At 38.8% G+C, this 17,177-nt stretch overlaps 1 protein-coding gene across 2 annotated transcripts; it reads right to left on the reverse strand.

The window, feature by feature from the left end:
* Positions 1-366: 366 nt before the first annotated feature.
* Positions 367-15,800, reverse strand: LOC113943097 (fructose-1,6-bisphosphatase isozyme 2). 2 transcript variants are annotated; one of them, XM_027634416.1, is made up of 7 exons: positions 15,531-15,798; positions 12,768-12,930; positions 11,776-11,868; positions 7,998-8,138; positions 6,659-6,796; positions 3,920-4,039; positions 367-833 (listed from the first exon to the last, which is right to left on the reverse strand). In XM_027634416.1, exons 1-7 carry the CDS (start codon positions 15,701-15,703, stop codon positions 639-641), a joined length of 1,023 nt encoding a protein of 340 aa, XP_027490217.1. In that variant the 5' UTR covers positions 15,704-15,798; the 3' UTR covers positions 367-638. The 2 variants fall into 2 exon arrangements, with proteins under 2 accessions (XP_027490217.1, XP_027490218.1); XM_027634417.1 differs by having other exon boundaries at positions 626-833; positions 4,014-4,039; positions 15,531-15,800.
* Between the last annotated feature and the right edge of the window lie 1,377 nt (positions 15,801-17,177).

Below are 17,177 nucleotides of genomic sequence, written 5' to 3' on the forward strand. Positions count from 1 at the left end.
CATTGATAGCAATGGTTTATTGTAATTTGTGCCATTGAAAGTTGCTTGTCCGTAAATAATACAAGATATTTCCTGTGCTTATGAGAAATGAAATACCTTGGCAACATTGCAGCCTTTTCATCTCTATTCATTACCTAAGGCACATATAATTTGGAGCTTAAAATGCCTCTGTTTCAGACAGCATGAGACTTTTGCTCTTCTTAGGGTTGTCAAAATAAAAAGGATCAGCAAGAAAGCCTCTGGCAGAAAATCCGGATAAGGGCATTGCAAATATTGATGAGGAAATCCTGTTTCAAATTACACCATCCATGCAATGTCAGATGTAAAGCTTCAGATCAAATGCGGATACTGACACAATTCACCTCCTTTTGTTACTATTATATAAATTAGTTTCTGTTTGGAATCAGGACTCCATCTCTACATTTGCACTGCATAAATCAGAGTAAAAGGATTTCTACATTTTCCTGCAAGGAGAAATTACATTTTTGCTTCTTTCCCCTTCAGCTATTTTCACTATTTTTCTTGTTCGCATAAAATGGGACTTTCACTGTGTTAATTGCTAGAATTCACCATCTTGAAATGTATGGTTTTTCTTGTAGACCAAAAATGGGTGATCAAGGTCTGATGTGGAAAAGCCTTTAGCTGCTCTTCTTGTGTTTCTGTACACAAGCAAGGTATTCTTGCACATCATCTGAAGAGCCAAGTATAAGAGGAACTCTCTGATGAATATTCTCAGGTTTCACATCCAACACTGCTTCAGTCCCTGTAGTTGCCATCCCACCCGCTTGCTCAATGATGAAAGCCATAGGGTTGCATTCATAGAGAAGTCGGAGCTAGAAAGAAAGAGGAAACACATGGTTGCCTTTGGGGGAAATTATATCAAAAGACTTACCAAAACCCAGCCTTCCTTTTGTGATTTTGGAAAATTTTGTACCAAACTTCAGTTGACCTACGTAGCAGTGTCTCTCAAGTCAGGCCCTTCTTCTTTACTCTTCTCTTCTCACCTTATACCAACCCTGCATCCAAGCATCACCACTCTTGTTTCCAAGCTGACATACTGATGTGCAGCACCAGTGAAACTGTATTTTGTCAAAAATGTCAAAAGTAACTGGCCCACAGACATCAGCAAAACAGTTAAGCCAGCTAAGTTAATAGTACTGGAAAAAAAAAACCAAAATATCTTCCTTTATGTGCTACCTCAGAGCTTGGGACAATTGTGTTATGTTTGGTCAGGATATTTTAGAGTTTGAAATTTGATGCTCCCAGCTTCAAATTTCAGGTATTGATTGCTTCTCTTCAGAAATATGCATAGATCTTAGTGGCCTGAACTCACCCAGATGGTGGCTGTGTTTTCAGAAGTAAATGTAGTTTTTATTAAAAGCAAATTTCCCGTTTTAGGTTGGACCCTGATATCTGTTTACATTTTCTAAAATATTACCTCTTGGGATGACTGTGCTCTGGTGGAATGAAAACTGATTTGGGACATATGCCAAAAGTTTCTGTGTTTAAATGGGCATAGATGATAGCTGGTCATTTTTTGAGACATTATTTCTGTAGATTTATTTGTGAAGTGCTCATGTGGAACTATTAGTACACATTTTGTTTAAAGGGCTCTTCATATGTGCTAAAGAGAGAATGTTTTCTGGGGAAAAGGAAGTACGACAGAATGCAACTCTATTAAGACAGAGAAATGGGTTGAACACAGGACTTCATTACCCATCCTGTCTTTAGCACACTGTAATAAAACCATAATATACCACAAGCTTAAATAGTGCCATTCTTATCTTTAAATCCCACTGAAGTGCTACTTCTGGTACAAGGACTCCATCTGACTGGCAACATAAGACCAATAGCCTTTACTGTTCTTATTGCTTGGCCCACTTTTGGAAGATCGTTATCAGAAAACAAAAGTCATATCACCATGGAACCACATGTCGCATTTCTTGTTGTTTAACTGTGATTATGCAACTTAAGGAAAGCAGTTTTTCTTCAGATAGCAGTGCAATTGCACTTAAGGATCTTCAGGTGGGCTCTGTCTTCAGATAGGTTTAACAATTTTTCACCTAATAAGAACTATAAGCCTTCAATTCATAAAAAATATTATGCAGCATACCTGATTTGAAAAGAGGATCTATTCATTGGCCATTTCTGTACCATTTATTGAGCATTTTGTTCTCTTTCTTTAACTTAGAGAAGGAGCTGTATGTGTTAGGGCCTACATGCATGTCATTTTCATTTGCTCTAAAGACTTTTCATCAATCAATTCCAGTGATATTTGATTTCTTTCAGCTCTCTAACCAAGTGCATAGAATGTCTTTCAGGGGAATGATGATCAGGGCACCTGTCACAAAGGCATTATTTATTCAACAAGAAAAGACTTATGTGAAAAGAACTATGTAGACCTGCAGTCTGAGAAGCAAAGAAGAAAATTTTTATTTGTAACGACAGCATAGTTTTGCTTCTCTCATTACTCTCCCTATGATGGCTGTGCAAGCCAGAGCAATCCAACAGTGAATATAAGCTAACTCATGAGGAAATATTAATTTCTATAAAATTATATAGCTAATTTGTTAATTTGTTCTTTTGTTCTGTTTCTCTTTTCTTTCTCTTCAGATTTAGTGCAGATTTCAAAACAAAAATTTTAATTTGAAGAGGTCAGTTAGTAAACCCACTTTTCTCACACAGAGTAGATTCCTTTTCTGTCTCTTGCTCTGATGCACAAACAGATCCACATAGTTTGATGAGGGCTTTTTTTTGGTGTTTTGTTTTTTCCATGGGATGATGATTCAAATATTTAAAACAATTTTGCCTGGACAAACATGCAGACATTTTCAGTTGTATATGTTGAAGAGAATTCTTCTTCAGTTTTTACTACGAAGACCACTTGGATCTGCTGGTATTATGGTAAATACAAATTCACCATGATGGAACCAGTAGTCAACTGTCCCTAAAGACTGTAGACATCAGGACGTTCTGATACGAGTGTGGGAGATGGGGTAAATAAACTTATGAGGGCAGATTCCTCCACATACTAGTCAGTTTATAAATATGGTGTAGATAGGGAAAAAAGGTGGTTTTGGAGTCAGAATGCCATGACCAATCTATTATGCACTGAGCCAATTTTTCCTAAGGATAACCTGCAGGTTACTGGTGGTCCACAAATCATCTGTATGACCGTGGTTCTTTTAAAATATATTTGTTTAGAAATTTGATAATGAGGGTATATAATGTTGCAGGAGAAAAGGTGAAATTGACTATGGTTCATGGCCCATTCAGAGACTCACTGCATTGCATTGCATCTCATTAATTCACAGTGTGTTTTGTACAGGTGTTCAAATGGGAAACCACCTTTTACCAAAATACTGATATCAGCACGCACGAAACTCATCTTCCAATGACAGAGTTTTTCTGAGCAGGTATTAGAAGCCTGCATTTGCAGAGGTGGTGATAGTAAGCTCAGTGCCCTTTGGAAACATTATGTAGGAAAACTTGGTTTCCCACCATTGGACAAAACCCTCTCTGGAGTTCAGCATATCCCACCTGTTCGTGGGATAATTTCAGCTGCCAGTTTAAAGTGCAGAGGTCTTCCTTAGGTCTGTCTTGTATCTGCCAGTTATGCAGAGATATGTCAGTGGGTTTCTATGGTACTCAGATGTTTATCTTTAGAAAAATTGAAGTCCATGGTTGCAGTGAAAATCATTTGAGTAGTTTGTAATATAAAAGTACACAGGAAGATTTATGACCTAAATTGGCAATTGCCTAAATTTCTTGCCTAGATTGGATTGCTGACCATCATATCCATTAATAATTTTTTTCAGAGATGGAAAATTATTATCTGTTGATTTACCTAAACTATTCTTTTACACCTCTGGTAGTACCAGAAGTATTGGGTTGGCAGAACGGAAGTATAACTATATACCTTTCCTTTAGGACTCTTCTTATTAGCAGGATACATGAAGATCCCACCATACATCAATGTACGGTGAACATCAGCTACCATGGAGCCCACATACCTGGCACCATATGGGGAACTGCCATCCTGAAAAACATACAGTAAAACATTATATTTACCAGGCTAGACAGCTAGTAGCATGGCAAAATGTAATTTTCTTTTTATAGAACATAAAGAAAAACTGCTTAAATCAGTGGCTGCTTATGGATACTGCGAATACAAAAACCAGCCTGAAGTGTAGCCTTTTGCAAGATGTAGTGGTCATCTACAGGGTTCTCAAATAAGTGTTTTGAAAAGCTGTATTCACAGTGTGCAAACTGGGGTGTCTGTAATTTGAGCACACAACTTAGAATCAACCCCCAGACTATGAAAAAAAAAGGGAGTGAAAACTTCTTCACATTAACAGCACAAGGTACATATTTGATTTTTGATTCTTCGCTGGTTCCTAAGCCAGAGCATGAAGAGGGATGCCACTTTTTACTACATGTCTAGACGATTCCCAGAGGACTCCAGCTTTTACCTTCTAGCTTATTTGATAATGGTGAAATTGGTCATAGCATTCATTCTACAGTTTAGCTTGAGAAATAGCAATTTATTCATGTAGTTTTCCTTGCTCTTAGCTCAGATATTGATGTTGTTGAAGGAGAGGTCACTCTAGCAAGAGCTATCAGGGAAGCATTCATGTCAGTCTCAGGTTTGCTGGTCATAAGAATGATAAGGTAGGAGATGTACAAGACAAGCAAGGTGTCTTGAACAAATAGAAGCACATACAGTAGACCAAATGTACATTTAATACACATGTATATTTATGTACTGCAATGCTAAAAGTTTGAAAAGATATCTGCATGGGATTTTTTGTCTGGATCAGTTTTCTAATAAAAGATCTTAGTGCTTTCTAGAAAGTTCAGTCTGTGCTGATACTGGGTCCAGAGAAGCACTTGTTCAGCAATGCCAGCTCCAAGACCTTCAGATATCATGTTAGTCACACTTCCCCCAAAAAATCACAAGGTTAGCTGGTAGAAAAAACACTTTGGAGGAAAACACACAAATAGAAAAAAATATTGTTCTATTTTAAAATCACTTTTCCAAATTGTTCTATGCAACTGTGAAGTTTTGATAATTACTCTCTTTTAAAATGGGAAGAGATTCTCATGAAATCACACATTATAATGCAACAGAACACTAGGAAGTTGAGTCTTAAGATGCTTAATCATATAACTCAGGTATTTCATATAGTTGATAGTAAAACTGGAAGACAAACCTCTTCCAGCCTATGTAATAACATAGGAGAATATAAGGAGAACTATAAAAAAATCAGAAGAAAACAATACAAACTGTGGAAGACGCGATGGATAAGACACAGCCTGGAACTTTTATACTGAGTTTTGTTTAAAACTGGTCCTGTTACTTTAAGGCACAAATGACCAGTACTTTTAAGTGTTTGCTCCCTTGTTTTTCATAGCTTACACTCAAATAATTGCATATTTAGACTTCAAATGATAGCTTCTCCATCACACTGTTTGCATTTGTGACATTACAATTGTGAAAATTTTACATCAGAAGAAAACAACAGCTTACAACATATTAAAGAGAGATCTAAGCAAGTTTGCCATTAAAGTCTGGGAAAGATGTGATTACAGTCTCAAAATACCTTTAAAAATACTATCAAAAGAAGAACTCTCTTTTATAGTTTCAAAAGATAATGAACGAAGTCTTAAAAAAAGTTTGTTTAACATTAAGAAGAGTCATAACATATCAACAATAAGCAGCCCCTGAAACAGATTGCTAAGGATTGCTTCTATGACATTATCAAATAAGGAGTCTGCAACTCACAGTTATAAAATTTACTGAGCATGAGCTGCACAGCTGTTCCACCTGCGAACAAATCATCAGACATGTTTGGAATATACCGGATTTCCTATTCACGTGCAGATTAATTACACAATTTAAGCGTGAACATGGGCAGTATTGTGTGAAAGACCCTTTGTGGGCCCCCTTCCAACTCAGGACATTCTAAGTTAATGCAATACCGCTGACAATTTTAGTTGCTTCTTACCCTGACAGAAACACACTTTCTTAAAACACACTACTGAGACTGTGCTGAGAAAAAGATACAAGACAAATTCCTCCATTCTGTTAAGGTTATTGCTTGACCCACAGACTGAAATAAAATTTTTTACTTCTCTTGGCTTCTAGTGGCCAGAGGAATATAGGATGAGTGATCTGTCTGAATAAGAAGGTGTTGTCCCATGCCCCACCCGTCAATTCCTCCTCAAGTCCCATGCAGGGTTGTGACGCCACCCAGATTGCTGCAATGACCTTCTAGGCAGTATGTGGAATCTAGCCCTAAGTGCCCAGTTGCACACGACTGAACTGCATATTTGTATAAAGCTAGAAAACAACCATACGCTCTAACTTGGCTAGCACAGTATCAGAGCTTTGTTGAAAAATCTAGTTCTTCAGTACATTTTTGTTCACACATGGATGAACAAGCTATGATTTTATTTACTGAAATATAAGTCACAAAAGATGTCAGGACACCAAAAAAAATTAGATAAATACCCAAAATTAATTTGATGGCATGAAAGAGTTAAATGGGTCTGAACTCAGGGAGGCCTTCAAATCCTTTCCCATCAGCCAAGACTGCATGGAATGCAGTGCTTGCCAGTGCACAGTACAATGGGTACAATGCTAATATTTTCTTACCTCAGGGAATTTCTTCTTTTGTAAATATTCTGTCATTGCAGGATCAAAATACTTTGCATAACCTTCATTGAGACTGTATACCTTCCCCTTCTTCTTGATTTTAACATCTCTGTCCACTAAAATAAATTCACCAAGGCCCTGCAGGACAGGATAGATGAGGTATTAGCAAGCAGCAGAAAATTTTGCTGACTTTCTGTAACAGTTGTCACACTGGATGAGACAGAAATGCTAGAATAGCTTCTTCCTTCCAGCACCAGTCTGGTGTATAATCCCACAGTATTTCAAAAAGAGCAGAAAGCAAAACATCTGCATTAAGTTAATGAAAACTTGTCCCATTAGTACTACAAACAAAAAGCAAACTGACTGCAATAGTTAGCATATCAAAGAAACACCAGTCAGCTCTGAGAGTGGATGGATCATGAATCTCTGTCTACAATTCATAAGGCTGCAAATTAAGAAATTATACTGTCTTGTGATTTTTTAACTCTTCTTGCCTGTCTTGTCTAAATATCCTGATGTGAATGTGGTCAGCTACCTCCAGGTGTTGCTGTCTGCAGTTTGAGTTCAACATCCATGTTCTCTTTCTCTGTCTCTTACCAGAACAGTTCAACTCCCAGTTCTTTCCACTTTGAATGAGACTATTTATGAAGGTTAAAAGAAGTTTTGATAATAATGCATCCTTTTATATAAAAAAAACCCAAACCCCAACCCTCCTACATTATTGTCCACATCTAATGCTGGTTTTACAAATGAATGATCTTCCTGTACTCCCACAGTAATACTCGTTTGGTTCCTGGGCTGGGCACCAGGGAGCGGCACGTGTCCAACTGCATAGGCATGGTTGTGCTTTTGCAAATTTTGGGACATGCAGCTTAGGTGACAGCAATAAAACTAAACTGCATTCAAGAAATCAAACATCACTGTACATGAACTATATAAAAAAAATGGCCCTTGCCTCAGGCTAAATAGTGAACAGACTGATGTTTTTCATCAGACAGAAAAATCAAGAAAAAGATACGAGTGGACTACTTTAAGTAGAGGCAAAGGCACTCTTCAGATTAAATTTTCTTAAGTGTTGTTTTGAATGAACAGGGTTTCAAATGCTTAACTAAGAATTTATTTGCCCTCTATTGAGCAGAAAAAAAACAAACAGGTATTGCAACCAACATGGTCATTCACGTATTATTAAATAAATACTTGTAAAGAGGAGATGGGATGCATGAAAAAAGAATTGCACAGAGCGTGTAGATTACAGAGACAAGGACTAAAAAAAATAAGTAAAGCTAAGCACAGAAAACTCTAAAAGATAGTGGCAATGTGATTAACACCATGACTGTACCGGATCAAGCATGAAGCAGTCCACTCCTTGCCCTGTGGAGAGGGCAACCAGTGTAGCACTACCATACAGGGCATAGCCTGCAGCAACAATATTCCGTCCGGGCTGTAAAGCATCTTTTTCAGAGGGCTCATCATCTGTTTCCTGAGGAAAATACCATTGCACTGAAGGTTAAATTCTGATGATGAACACTAAAAACAATATTTCAACAATAATATGACAGATTTCCTTTTTGTGTCTATGCAGACCTTTGAAACAACAAAATAGAGATTGTTCCCACTAGTTCAGAACAAGTTTAATACAAGTACATGTGCATGCTGTGACAGGACGTTTAGAGTTTGTTATTTTATACATGTCACACAATCAATACGTCACCTGCAAGAAAGTTGACACCTTAGCATTACAGCCCAGGCTAATAATTCAAGATCATCAGAAATCTGAGACCAAACAGAGGTACTAATTTTCTCTAAATATAACATAAGCTATCATACTGATGCGCCTCAGAGGGAATTACTGAGAGATACATGTTGTAATTAACATTACAGACAAAATGTTTCAAATAATACAGAATAAAAAGGTAGATGGTGCAACATGATGAAACAAAGCTTGTGTACTCGTCTCTGCTAGTGAAGAGATAGTTAACTGAAGGGATATAAATGTTCATATTGTATATGAAATAGCAAATGTATTTGATGATGTGAAGTGTGCATGTGTGGAGATATGCATATATAACTCAATGTAGAACATACATGGTATTTTACTTCACACTTTTATTCAATTTCCAACACTCACATTTAGATTTGGCTCTTTGGTTATCACTGAACACCAGTAGCCCAAGCAGACCTGGTGCAAGTATTTCCAGCCAGCCTTAGGGTTGTGCCTCAGCTACAGCTTAAAAGAGTTTGTCTGGTAGGGTAAGGAGAACAGCCAAGAGTACTTGAGAAGGCTGGTTTCAGCCTTCACCTCCTGCAACCACAAAATGGGTATAATTCATATTAATATTTACTTAAAACCTTGCCAGTTGTGGTGGGTTTGCTGTGTGTTTTTTGATGGTGGTCCATGAGGAATTAAAATGAAAATCTCTCCCCTTTCTTCAGGCCCTGGTTTAGTATTTTATTATCCCAAACTCAGATAGTTTCTCAGTGATTGCATGGGCTTAATTAGATTGAGTAGCAGCTCAATAGAAATGGCAAAAAACAGGTATTATCACCACACCCTGACACTCCCACAACTGAGAGGCCCTCAGTGGCAGCAACTATCAAGGACTTATCCCTTGCTGATTCAGCAAGGCTTCTCCCTCAGCCCCACTTTTTGATGTTTCTCATCTTTTTAACACCACCATCCATGTTTCTGAAAGCAAAAGCCAGGTGGAAAATTAAATAAACCTGAGATGGCATTTATTTCCTAGTGGCTTTCTCTAAGAAACTGATGCAGTGCTTTTCTGACAGGAGGGAATGGTACCTTCCACCATGGTGGATGTTCTGGATTGGGAGCAGCCAGAGAACTGGTTTCACCTCTAAAGGTATTGGTCCAGTCTGACCTTTGTATAAAAATGCTTATTATCTTTTTTTTTTTTCCCCTAAAGCGAGCCAAAAGTTTCACTTTTGAAGAGCGTGCCTTTGGAAATGAAGGTAAGGCAAGACATGGTAGAAAATCAGTCACGCACTCCTCTGAGAATTGGCAGGGGTCAAATATCAGATAGGTGCTAAGGTTCATCCTTTGGAATTACAATTGTTCTAGCTTTTCCAAAATGTTGTTCATGAACCTTAAATGGCCTGAGATTATGATTTCTATCTTAAGTGATTCTTATCCACCAGGATAAATATATCGCTTTTTTACTTTTCACACTACCCTTTAGTAACAATCAATAAAGCACTTATTTTTATTTAATAATTTCAAAGCTTTTGAATTTACTAGTGTTTGAAGGTAATCGTGTTGCTATGATATTGTGTTGTCTGAGATGAAGGCATATTAATTAAGATGTACTTTGTAATTAGCATTCTAATGGAAAGTGTTATGCAAGTGAAAGCCAGGAAATTCAACATTGTTTTTAACTTTCCAGGGAAAACTGAAAATTTTCTTGTAGAATTGTTCTTATAATTGACAAATTGCTTCATCCTAACAGCAGCATTTTCATTTGCATATGAACTATTTGTACAAAGCAATGTAATTTCCTTTTTAGGAAGCCCTGAAAAGTATCCACCCACATGGAAACCAGTAACTTAGAAACTATTTACAACAAGTATGTTAACATGTAATACAATTGTGAAAGGATCAGAAAATCATTGGAAATCTTGAGAATTTGGAAATTTGACAAATGCTCCTATTTTGAAGCAGAATCTTGGGGAAGACTGGGCAGTCCATAGTCTTTACACATATTATAGGTGAGTTCAAGGTGACAGAGAAATTTAATCTGTATTTCAACCTTCTAAGCTGTATTAATCACTGGAGACTTGCCTTTGCAGTTACTTGGAGTAAGTTAACACAATATTTCTAAAGAGAAAAACAGTATTTAGTATTTGTAAAATGGTTCTTACCACCCTTAAGAATAGTGGACAATGCAGCTATTGCCTACTGTAAATGTAGGGAGCTGCTACTGTCATTTGGGTTATCTCGAGAGATAAATGAAAAGAGTGGGGGCCCCTTTGCTTACCAAAAGAGCATGTTTCATGGATTGCATCCACACAGATAAGCTTTCTTCCCTGCAAAAAGCAAGATACTGGGTGATACTGTAGGTAGTCCATAGACTGCTCTTTCCACAAGCCATACCTAGACATCCTCTTAGTGTTGTCTGACCTGTGTTGCATCTGTGGTGTGGGTTTGCACTAACCATTAACAGTGTGGACAGCCATATGCCAGGGCCTGCCATATGCCAGAACCTGGCTTGTGCCACTACCCTCTTGTCCCTGTTTGATTCCCTAGTAGATGCATATTCTCAACAGTAATGACTAGTGTATTGCCTAAAAGAAAGGTAAAAACCAAGGACTAGCCAGTTGCAAATTACGAGTTAGTGGATGAGACAGACTTTAAAAACATATCTTCACTTGTTTGAAGTGTAGCATTGAAGTCTGCAAAGACTTCTTTGAAGTCACAAGTATTGTAAAATGTTATTTCACAATAGTAATGGCTGAGGGTCTCCCATAGTCATATGACCATGAGCTCAGCCTTTGGGAAAAACACCAACTGCTGGGAGATTAGCAAACAAATCACAAGACTTGGCATGACTGTAACTATTAACATTTGTAATTGGCTGCACAGCTGATGTTCTGTGCAGCCCCATGGGAGCAAACGTGCTGGCAGGGCCCTGATGAATGCAGGTGTTTGCTTGCTTCAGGCTCCATCACTACCATGCTTATAAATTCCCATCCGTAACAGACTTAGCAGCTCATGCTGGGAGGTCACCACACTGCTGACCATGATATGGTCCAGAGCCGCCAGCCCTCCCCAGTCAGTGTCCAGGAGGACAAATACTGTGATTCATCAGCACCAAAACAGCGAGTCAAGGATCACTGAAGCTAACCAGATGTCATGGTGGTTTTAAGCGCCAGTGTGATTGGAGGAGCGAAGTGCTGCCACCTAACATTTTTGTGGGGTTGGGTGTCCCCTTCCTGGGAATTCAGGCAGCATTTTAGCACTCACAAATCTCAAGTGTTACCTTTTCCACTGTTTCTAAGGCTCCGTTTTTGCCAGAGACATATAAAGGACCTAGGAAAGAAACTAGGCAAGACATTTTGCTTTCACCAAGTGCATCGTGCCATGTGTGCTTCATCCATCCTCTTACCTTTTTGTAGATAGCAAATATAGTTCCTACTGGTGCCAAGCAGTCTATATTGGATGAACCATCAAGGGGGTCAAAGCAAACCACATATTTGCCCTAAGACAGAAGTGGCAAGGAAAGCATTAAATGATGTGTTGTTTTGCATTATTAATTTCTTTTACTTTACAAATCTCATGTCTTTATGGTTGCATTTAGTCCTGATACAGCTCATCAGAGAACTCTGCACTGCTGACCCAGCTGGTTCCACAGTACAATACTGACTCCCTGAGGGCATGCCAAAGAAATAGGAGAAGACATGTTTCTGCTCAGACAGCACAAAATCAGATCATAGAAAGGAGCAATCCTCTGCTGCCGAGCAGTGCAAGAAACCGTTTGAAAGCAAAAGGACTGACTCGTTCTGGAAGTATGTAACTTCCTCGAGTAAATATGTTTTGTTTTGTTACTTTTAGTTCCAAATGAAAGGATTTCCCTGTGTTGTGAAGTTTGAGGGAAAGAAGGCAGAAAGAAAAAGTCTTCGGGAAAGGGTAGGTTACATCAGCATGAGCAGTATCCTGCTGCAATAGAATCCCCTCCTGGGGGAAGCCTGACAAAGCAGTCAAGTGTTTCCTTCGGACATGTAACATAAAACTCAGTTCTGCCAGCCTGTCATCTGATTTTATCTTGCCTAAGTACTAATGTAATCCAAAACCAGGTCAGACATTGTAATGGTACACTTACACCTGGAATGTGGGATTTGTTAACAAGCTCAAAATAAGTTATTCTCCCTCCTTTGCAAAACTTTAATAATAATTTTATCCTCCACATGTCTTTTAGTTGTTGAAACCATGCCATCCACCACAGTTATTAATCAAAACAACACAGAAATTATGCAAATTTTCTGAATTCCCCTGGGAAGAGTTGGGTTTGGGGCCAAGCCCAGGTTTCATACTTGAAGCAAGACTGCCACCTGCTGCTGCCTGAGCCCATAACCCCCCTGAACGTCGGATTGCACAGACCTGCTTGTCTTTCGGGGTGAGGATGGCCTCTTTGTTCTCCTCTGTGACGAGGACGCATGTGCTGTAGGAGGACTGCAGCATATTAATCACCAAGGAGTTGGATAATACATCCAGCTTCTTCACCTCATCACCGGTTACGTTTACAGTGCCAGCTATACCAAACCTACAGAATAGTAAAAATGTCAAGAAACCTGAGGGAGGCCAACATTACGGGTTTTTAGGAAAAAACCAAAACAAGTCAGGGTGGCTTCTTCTCCTCATCTTCCCACACCTTTACCTAATCCGTGGATTAAACTACTAAGACGCATTATAAGACTGTTGCTGCTGCTAGAAAATAAAGCATGCATTAGAAAGAGAAAGGGCGATGGTATCATTTTGGGGCTTTACCCGGGTCCTTTTGCTTCTGCTTGGATGTTCTCCAGGCCATAAGCAGAGCATACAGCCCAACAAGTAGGGGCCAGGCTTCCCTAGCAGCCCCACAAAGCAGTCAGCACCAGCTTTGAGGAAGAAGAAGGGGTTGTTGGCATCTGCATTATTTTCTGCTGCTGGCTGCTCAGAGCTCTGTCTCCTTTAATCCACATTCACTCAGTCCCCAGCCAGCCCAAAATTAGAAACTTTAAAGACATCCCCAGGTAATTTGCCATACAGAACTGTATCTCAGGATCAAGGTCTTTTACATTTTAGCAATGTGCATATTTTAGCAATGTGGTAATGACATAGAAAACAGTATATATGTTTCTGAGATTTCCAATTGATGAAGCACTGCTTAGACCTAATGTGCATAATCTGGTCATCTTAGAAATACAAAAACCATGCAGGGAATAGACAGAGCTTTTTTATTCATTGGTGGGGGGGGGGGGGGGAGAAAAAGAGGGAGGGAGAAAGGGACAAGTGATTAGTCCCTAGGATGATGCTGGTGAGTGGCAGGCCTTAGCTGGGACCAGGGTAGGTGTTTTGTCTTACTCAAAGCTGCTTGAGCTTTTCAGAAGTATTCCACGTTTTGAATACTTCTCTACACTCTATTTTTGAGTGCCAAATTTAGGGTACTAGAAAGGACCATGATTGCCAGGGAGTACTAAGTACATATTCTCCAGTCTGTGTGTTTTCAGGTACAATTTCAGCTCAGATCTATGACTTTTGAATTGAAAATTTGTTAAAAATTCATGTTGAACTCTATCACATTAAAGAAGACACATCACAGGAGGGGCTAGAAAAAACAGATCTCTTTAACTGCACAAATGCAGATGGATGCAAGTCAGTTACCTATGGTGAAAGTTTGCCAAGGGAATTTCTGAAATTTCGTAGTTAGCTTCAGTAATTTAAACTGCAAGTTATTTGTTTGTGGTTTGGATACTTTAGATATTTCTGATTCAACATCTGAAGCTTTTGTTTATAGAAAGAAACATTTGCTTCTCAACATAACGGATGGGTTTTTTTCTGGCTGGAAGAAGGCTATGTGGCTATTCTACCCCTAGTCTACCAAATAGTTTCTCTGTACTTACTAAATACTTCAGACATTGCCTACTGAAAGATAGAAATGACATAAAAGCAACTGTTCTTCTAAGACAGGGAGGTAAAACAGTTGCAACTAGCAAGGACTAAAGCACAGTATAACAGTAAGGGTATAGGAGCCTAATGCTGCTGTTAATTCTGAGTATGTCTCATGTCCTCTCTACTTGTTATGATCTATGCCTGTAAAGTCAGGGTGATAGTGCTGACATTGAATTAATGAATTGCAAAGAGCATTGAGGACTGTATAATCAACAGGAGCACAAAAAAGAAAAAAACCCGAGTGTCAGGCATTTTGATGTTTCCAGGGGAAGGAAAAAAAAAAAACAACCAACCCAGAACAAATTACAAATATTGACTTTCTTTTACAAATATGTTTCTTGTTTCTTTCATGCATGCATGTATATGCACATACTCAGGCATGCCAAGAAACATATCTTTCAATACATATCAAAACCTTTCTATTTTAAACACATAACTTTATCAGGACATTCCATGTCTCTGAGGAGCTTCAGATAGATAACCATTAAAAAACTCAGACTGATGTCTATTTCACCTGGCTGTGAGGAACAGCTCAGAACATTCCAGGCTTTGCTAAGGCAGTTCTTTATTCCATTCGCTACAGAACTAGATGACAAGTGGTTACATTTGTTTTTCATATAGGGTCCGTTAAGACTCCCTGCCTGTAACCCTGATTGAGGGATATTGCTTGAGGAAGGAAGGAGAAATGCATGGCAGCAGAGGGCGTTTCTCACAGGGTTATTGCTTTAGACCATTACATATACGGCAGACAGTCAGAAAATCAGCTAAGATATAAGAGATAAGACAAGTTCTAATTTGCACAGTTCAGCAGAGGACTTGGATCCTAGCAGAAAATATCACAGTGAGATATTCTACATTAAAAATATCATGGTCTGATTTTCAGCAAATTCACAGGAGATTTAAAAACAGTTCAATATCAACAAGTACAAGAGATAGCAAGGTGAGCAGTACATTGAAGTTCTGACTTCCATTTTTAGAGTAAAGTATGACAGAACAGCAGTTAGTTTAAATGTCTATCTTGTGCCCAATATTAAAAAGCTTCAGAGAGATCTCCTGCTTCCCACTCTTGATAATCCAGGCTCTGACCTCACTCAGCTTAAAAAAAAGACACTTCCAAAGTATTTGTGAATTGCTGCCCACTCCCCAGCCTTGTTGTGCAAGTAGCTGTCTCTCTATCTCCTCTTCCTCCCTGTATCTCAAGGTAGGACTCACATGTGGGCAAGGCCTGCCTTTCTGACAGCAGAGGAGATGGCCTTTATGGCAGTCAGCATGGAGTTGAGCAGTTGTGTCAGCTCTCCTGTTGCTCCTTTTACACGGCGTCCCTTCTCCATAACAAATCGCGTGAGAGTCAGCATATCCGTTTCGAAAGGGGTTTTGTCGGTCATTTTCACCAGGTAGCAGGTTCCTATCTGCTCAGCCAGACAAGATGCTCTTTTGCTGTGTTGAGATCCTGGGGAGCTGTTTTATTTTGAGGCAAAGCTCTTGGCTGCATTGCTGGTCAGAATCTATTAAGATGTTTCTGAGACCATGTGATTGAGTGCTCAGAATAACAGCACCCCAGGCAGGCTCCATGGCTCCACTGAGATGCAGAAAAGGAGCCTGAGATGGGACTACAGCTGAGCAGCCACTGCTTGCATGGTCTCCCCACACACTGAAAGTAGCTATGTGCAGATCTAGATACATATTCTCGTTTTATGTTAGACTGATTATAATGCAAAACTCTTGCTGGCTGATTAGCTGGAAATGGCTTTCCTGTAGATGCTGCTAAGCAATGGGCTCAGCATAACCAAGGCAATGTGCACAATTTGCAAGGCATCAGAAATGAGGGCAGTGAAGCTCCCTTACCATAATCCCTGCTTCTTCACCCTCTTTTGGCTGCTAACAAAAACGAAAGGAGTTTGAAGGGGTATTGCATATCCCAGGAGAATCAATGGGAAGTTCAGGATGCATCTAGGCATGCATTTATTAAAGACAGTTCACATTTCTAGTTGGTCTGCTGCAATCCCTTTTTAACGATTTCATTCCTAATTTGGTCTGCTCGTAATTATATTATAGAGTTTGGAAGAACAAGAATTATTGGTGAGTTGTGGCTCAATCAGTTACAAAGTAATTATGTCATCAATAATTTACAAATTAGACTTCTCTGATAAAAACATGTCAGTGCCATAACTCACAAAATGAAATTTTATGTTGGCTTTCATGTTGTAGTGCACCATGTAAATATAGGTATGTCCAAATTTGCAATTATGCTGCCAGTAACTCCTCACAAGCAATATACTTGGAGCACATGAAGCTAATGTGAAGTTAGATAGAAATGTCAGTGAATTAGATACATGCTATCTGGAATGCTGGAATTATGGGATTTAATGACAGCACTGTCTTCCCATTCAGATAAGGCAGTAAGAGCAACTATATGCTGTAGCCTTCATTTTACCTACTAGCAGCACTCTTATTTTTTAGCAGAAGATCTGGAAAGCCATAAGGCAAACCAAGAAATTCTGGAATTACAGATGAAAAGTTTGATTTTCCTCGTTATCATTCCTTTAACCCAAATTACTGCACTAAAATCATGCAGGAAAAAAAGCAGAAACAAAATTCAATAACAAAACATATAACTAATTTTTTTTTTGTCAATAGGAACTGCAGGTGAAGGCAAAGAGTCTTTTGATTTCCTTTTGCATTCCTTTTTTAATCTTTAGTACTTCTTTGAATTTTTCTAAAACTGTCTGTTCACCTATTAACAATACATTACTTGTAAAGTTTCAAAGGGATTTGAATGCTAAGGTTTTCTACTTTAAAATTAGCCTCAAATAAAGGTTTTAGAGATTGACAGCACTGAACACTAGCCACAAGGAGGAA

This window comes from Corapipo altera, unplaced genomic scaffold (assembly GCF_003945725.1).
Source record: "Corapipo altera isolate COAL_440 unplaced genomic scaffold, ASM394572v1 61411, whole genome shotgun sequence".
NCBI lineage: Eukaryota > Metazoa > Chordata > Aves > Passeriformes > Pipridae > Corapipo > Corapipo altera.

Bases quoted from the DNA above. Each gene is read 5' to 3' on its own strand.
- LOC113943097 (XM_027634416.1), bottom strand. From the start codon at position 15,703: ATGACCGACAAAACCCCTTTCGAAACGGATATGCTGACTCTCACGCGA. The intron at 11,869-12,767 runs GTCTGTGCAATC...CTTCTGTCTTAG, and splicing joins TCACCCCGAAAGACAAGCAG to GGCAAATATGTGGTTTGCTT. The intron at 4,040-6,658 runs GTAAGAAAATAT...TATGTTTTTCAG, and splicing joins AAAAGAAGAAATTCCCTGAG to GATGGCAGTTCCCCATATGG.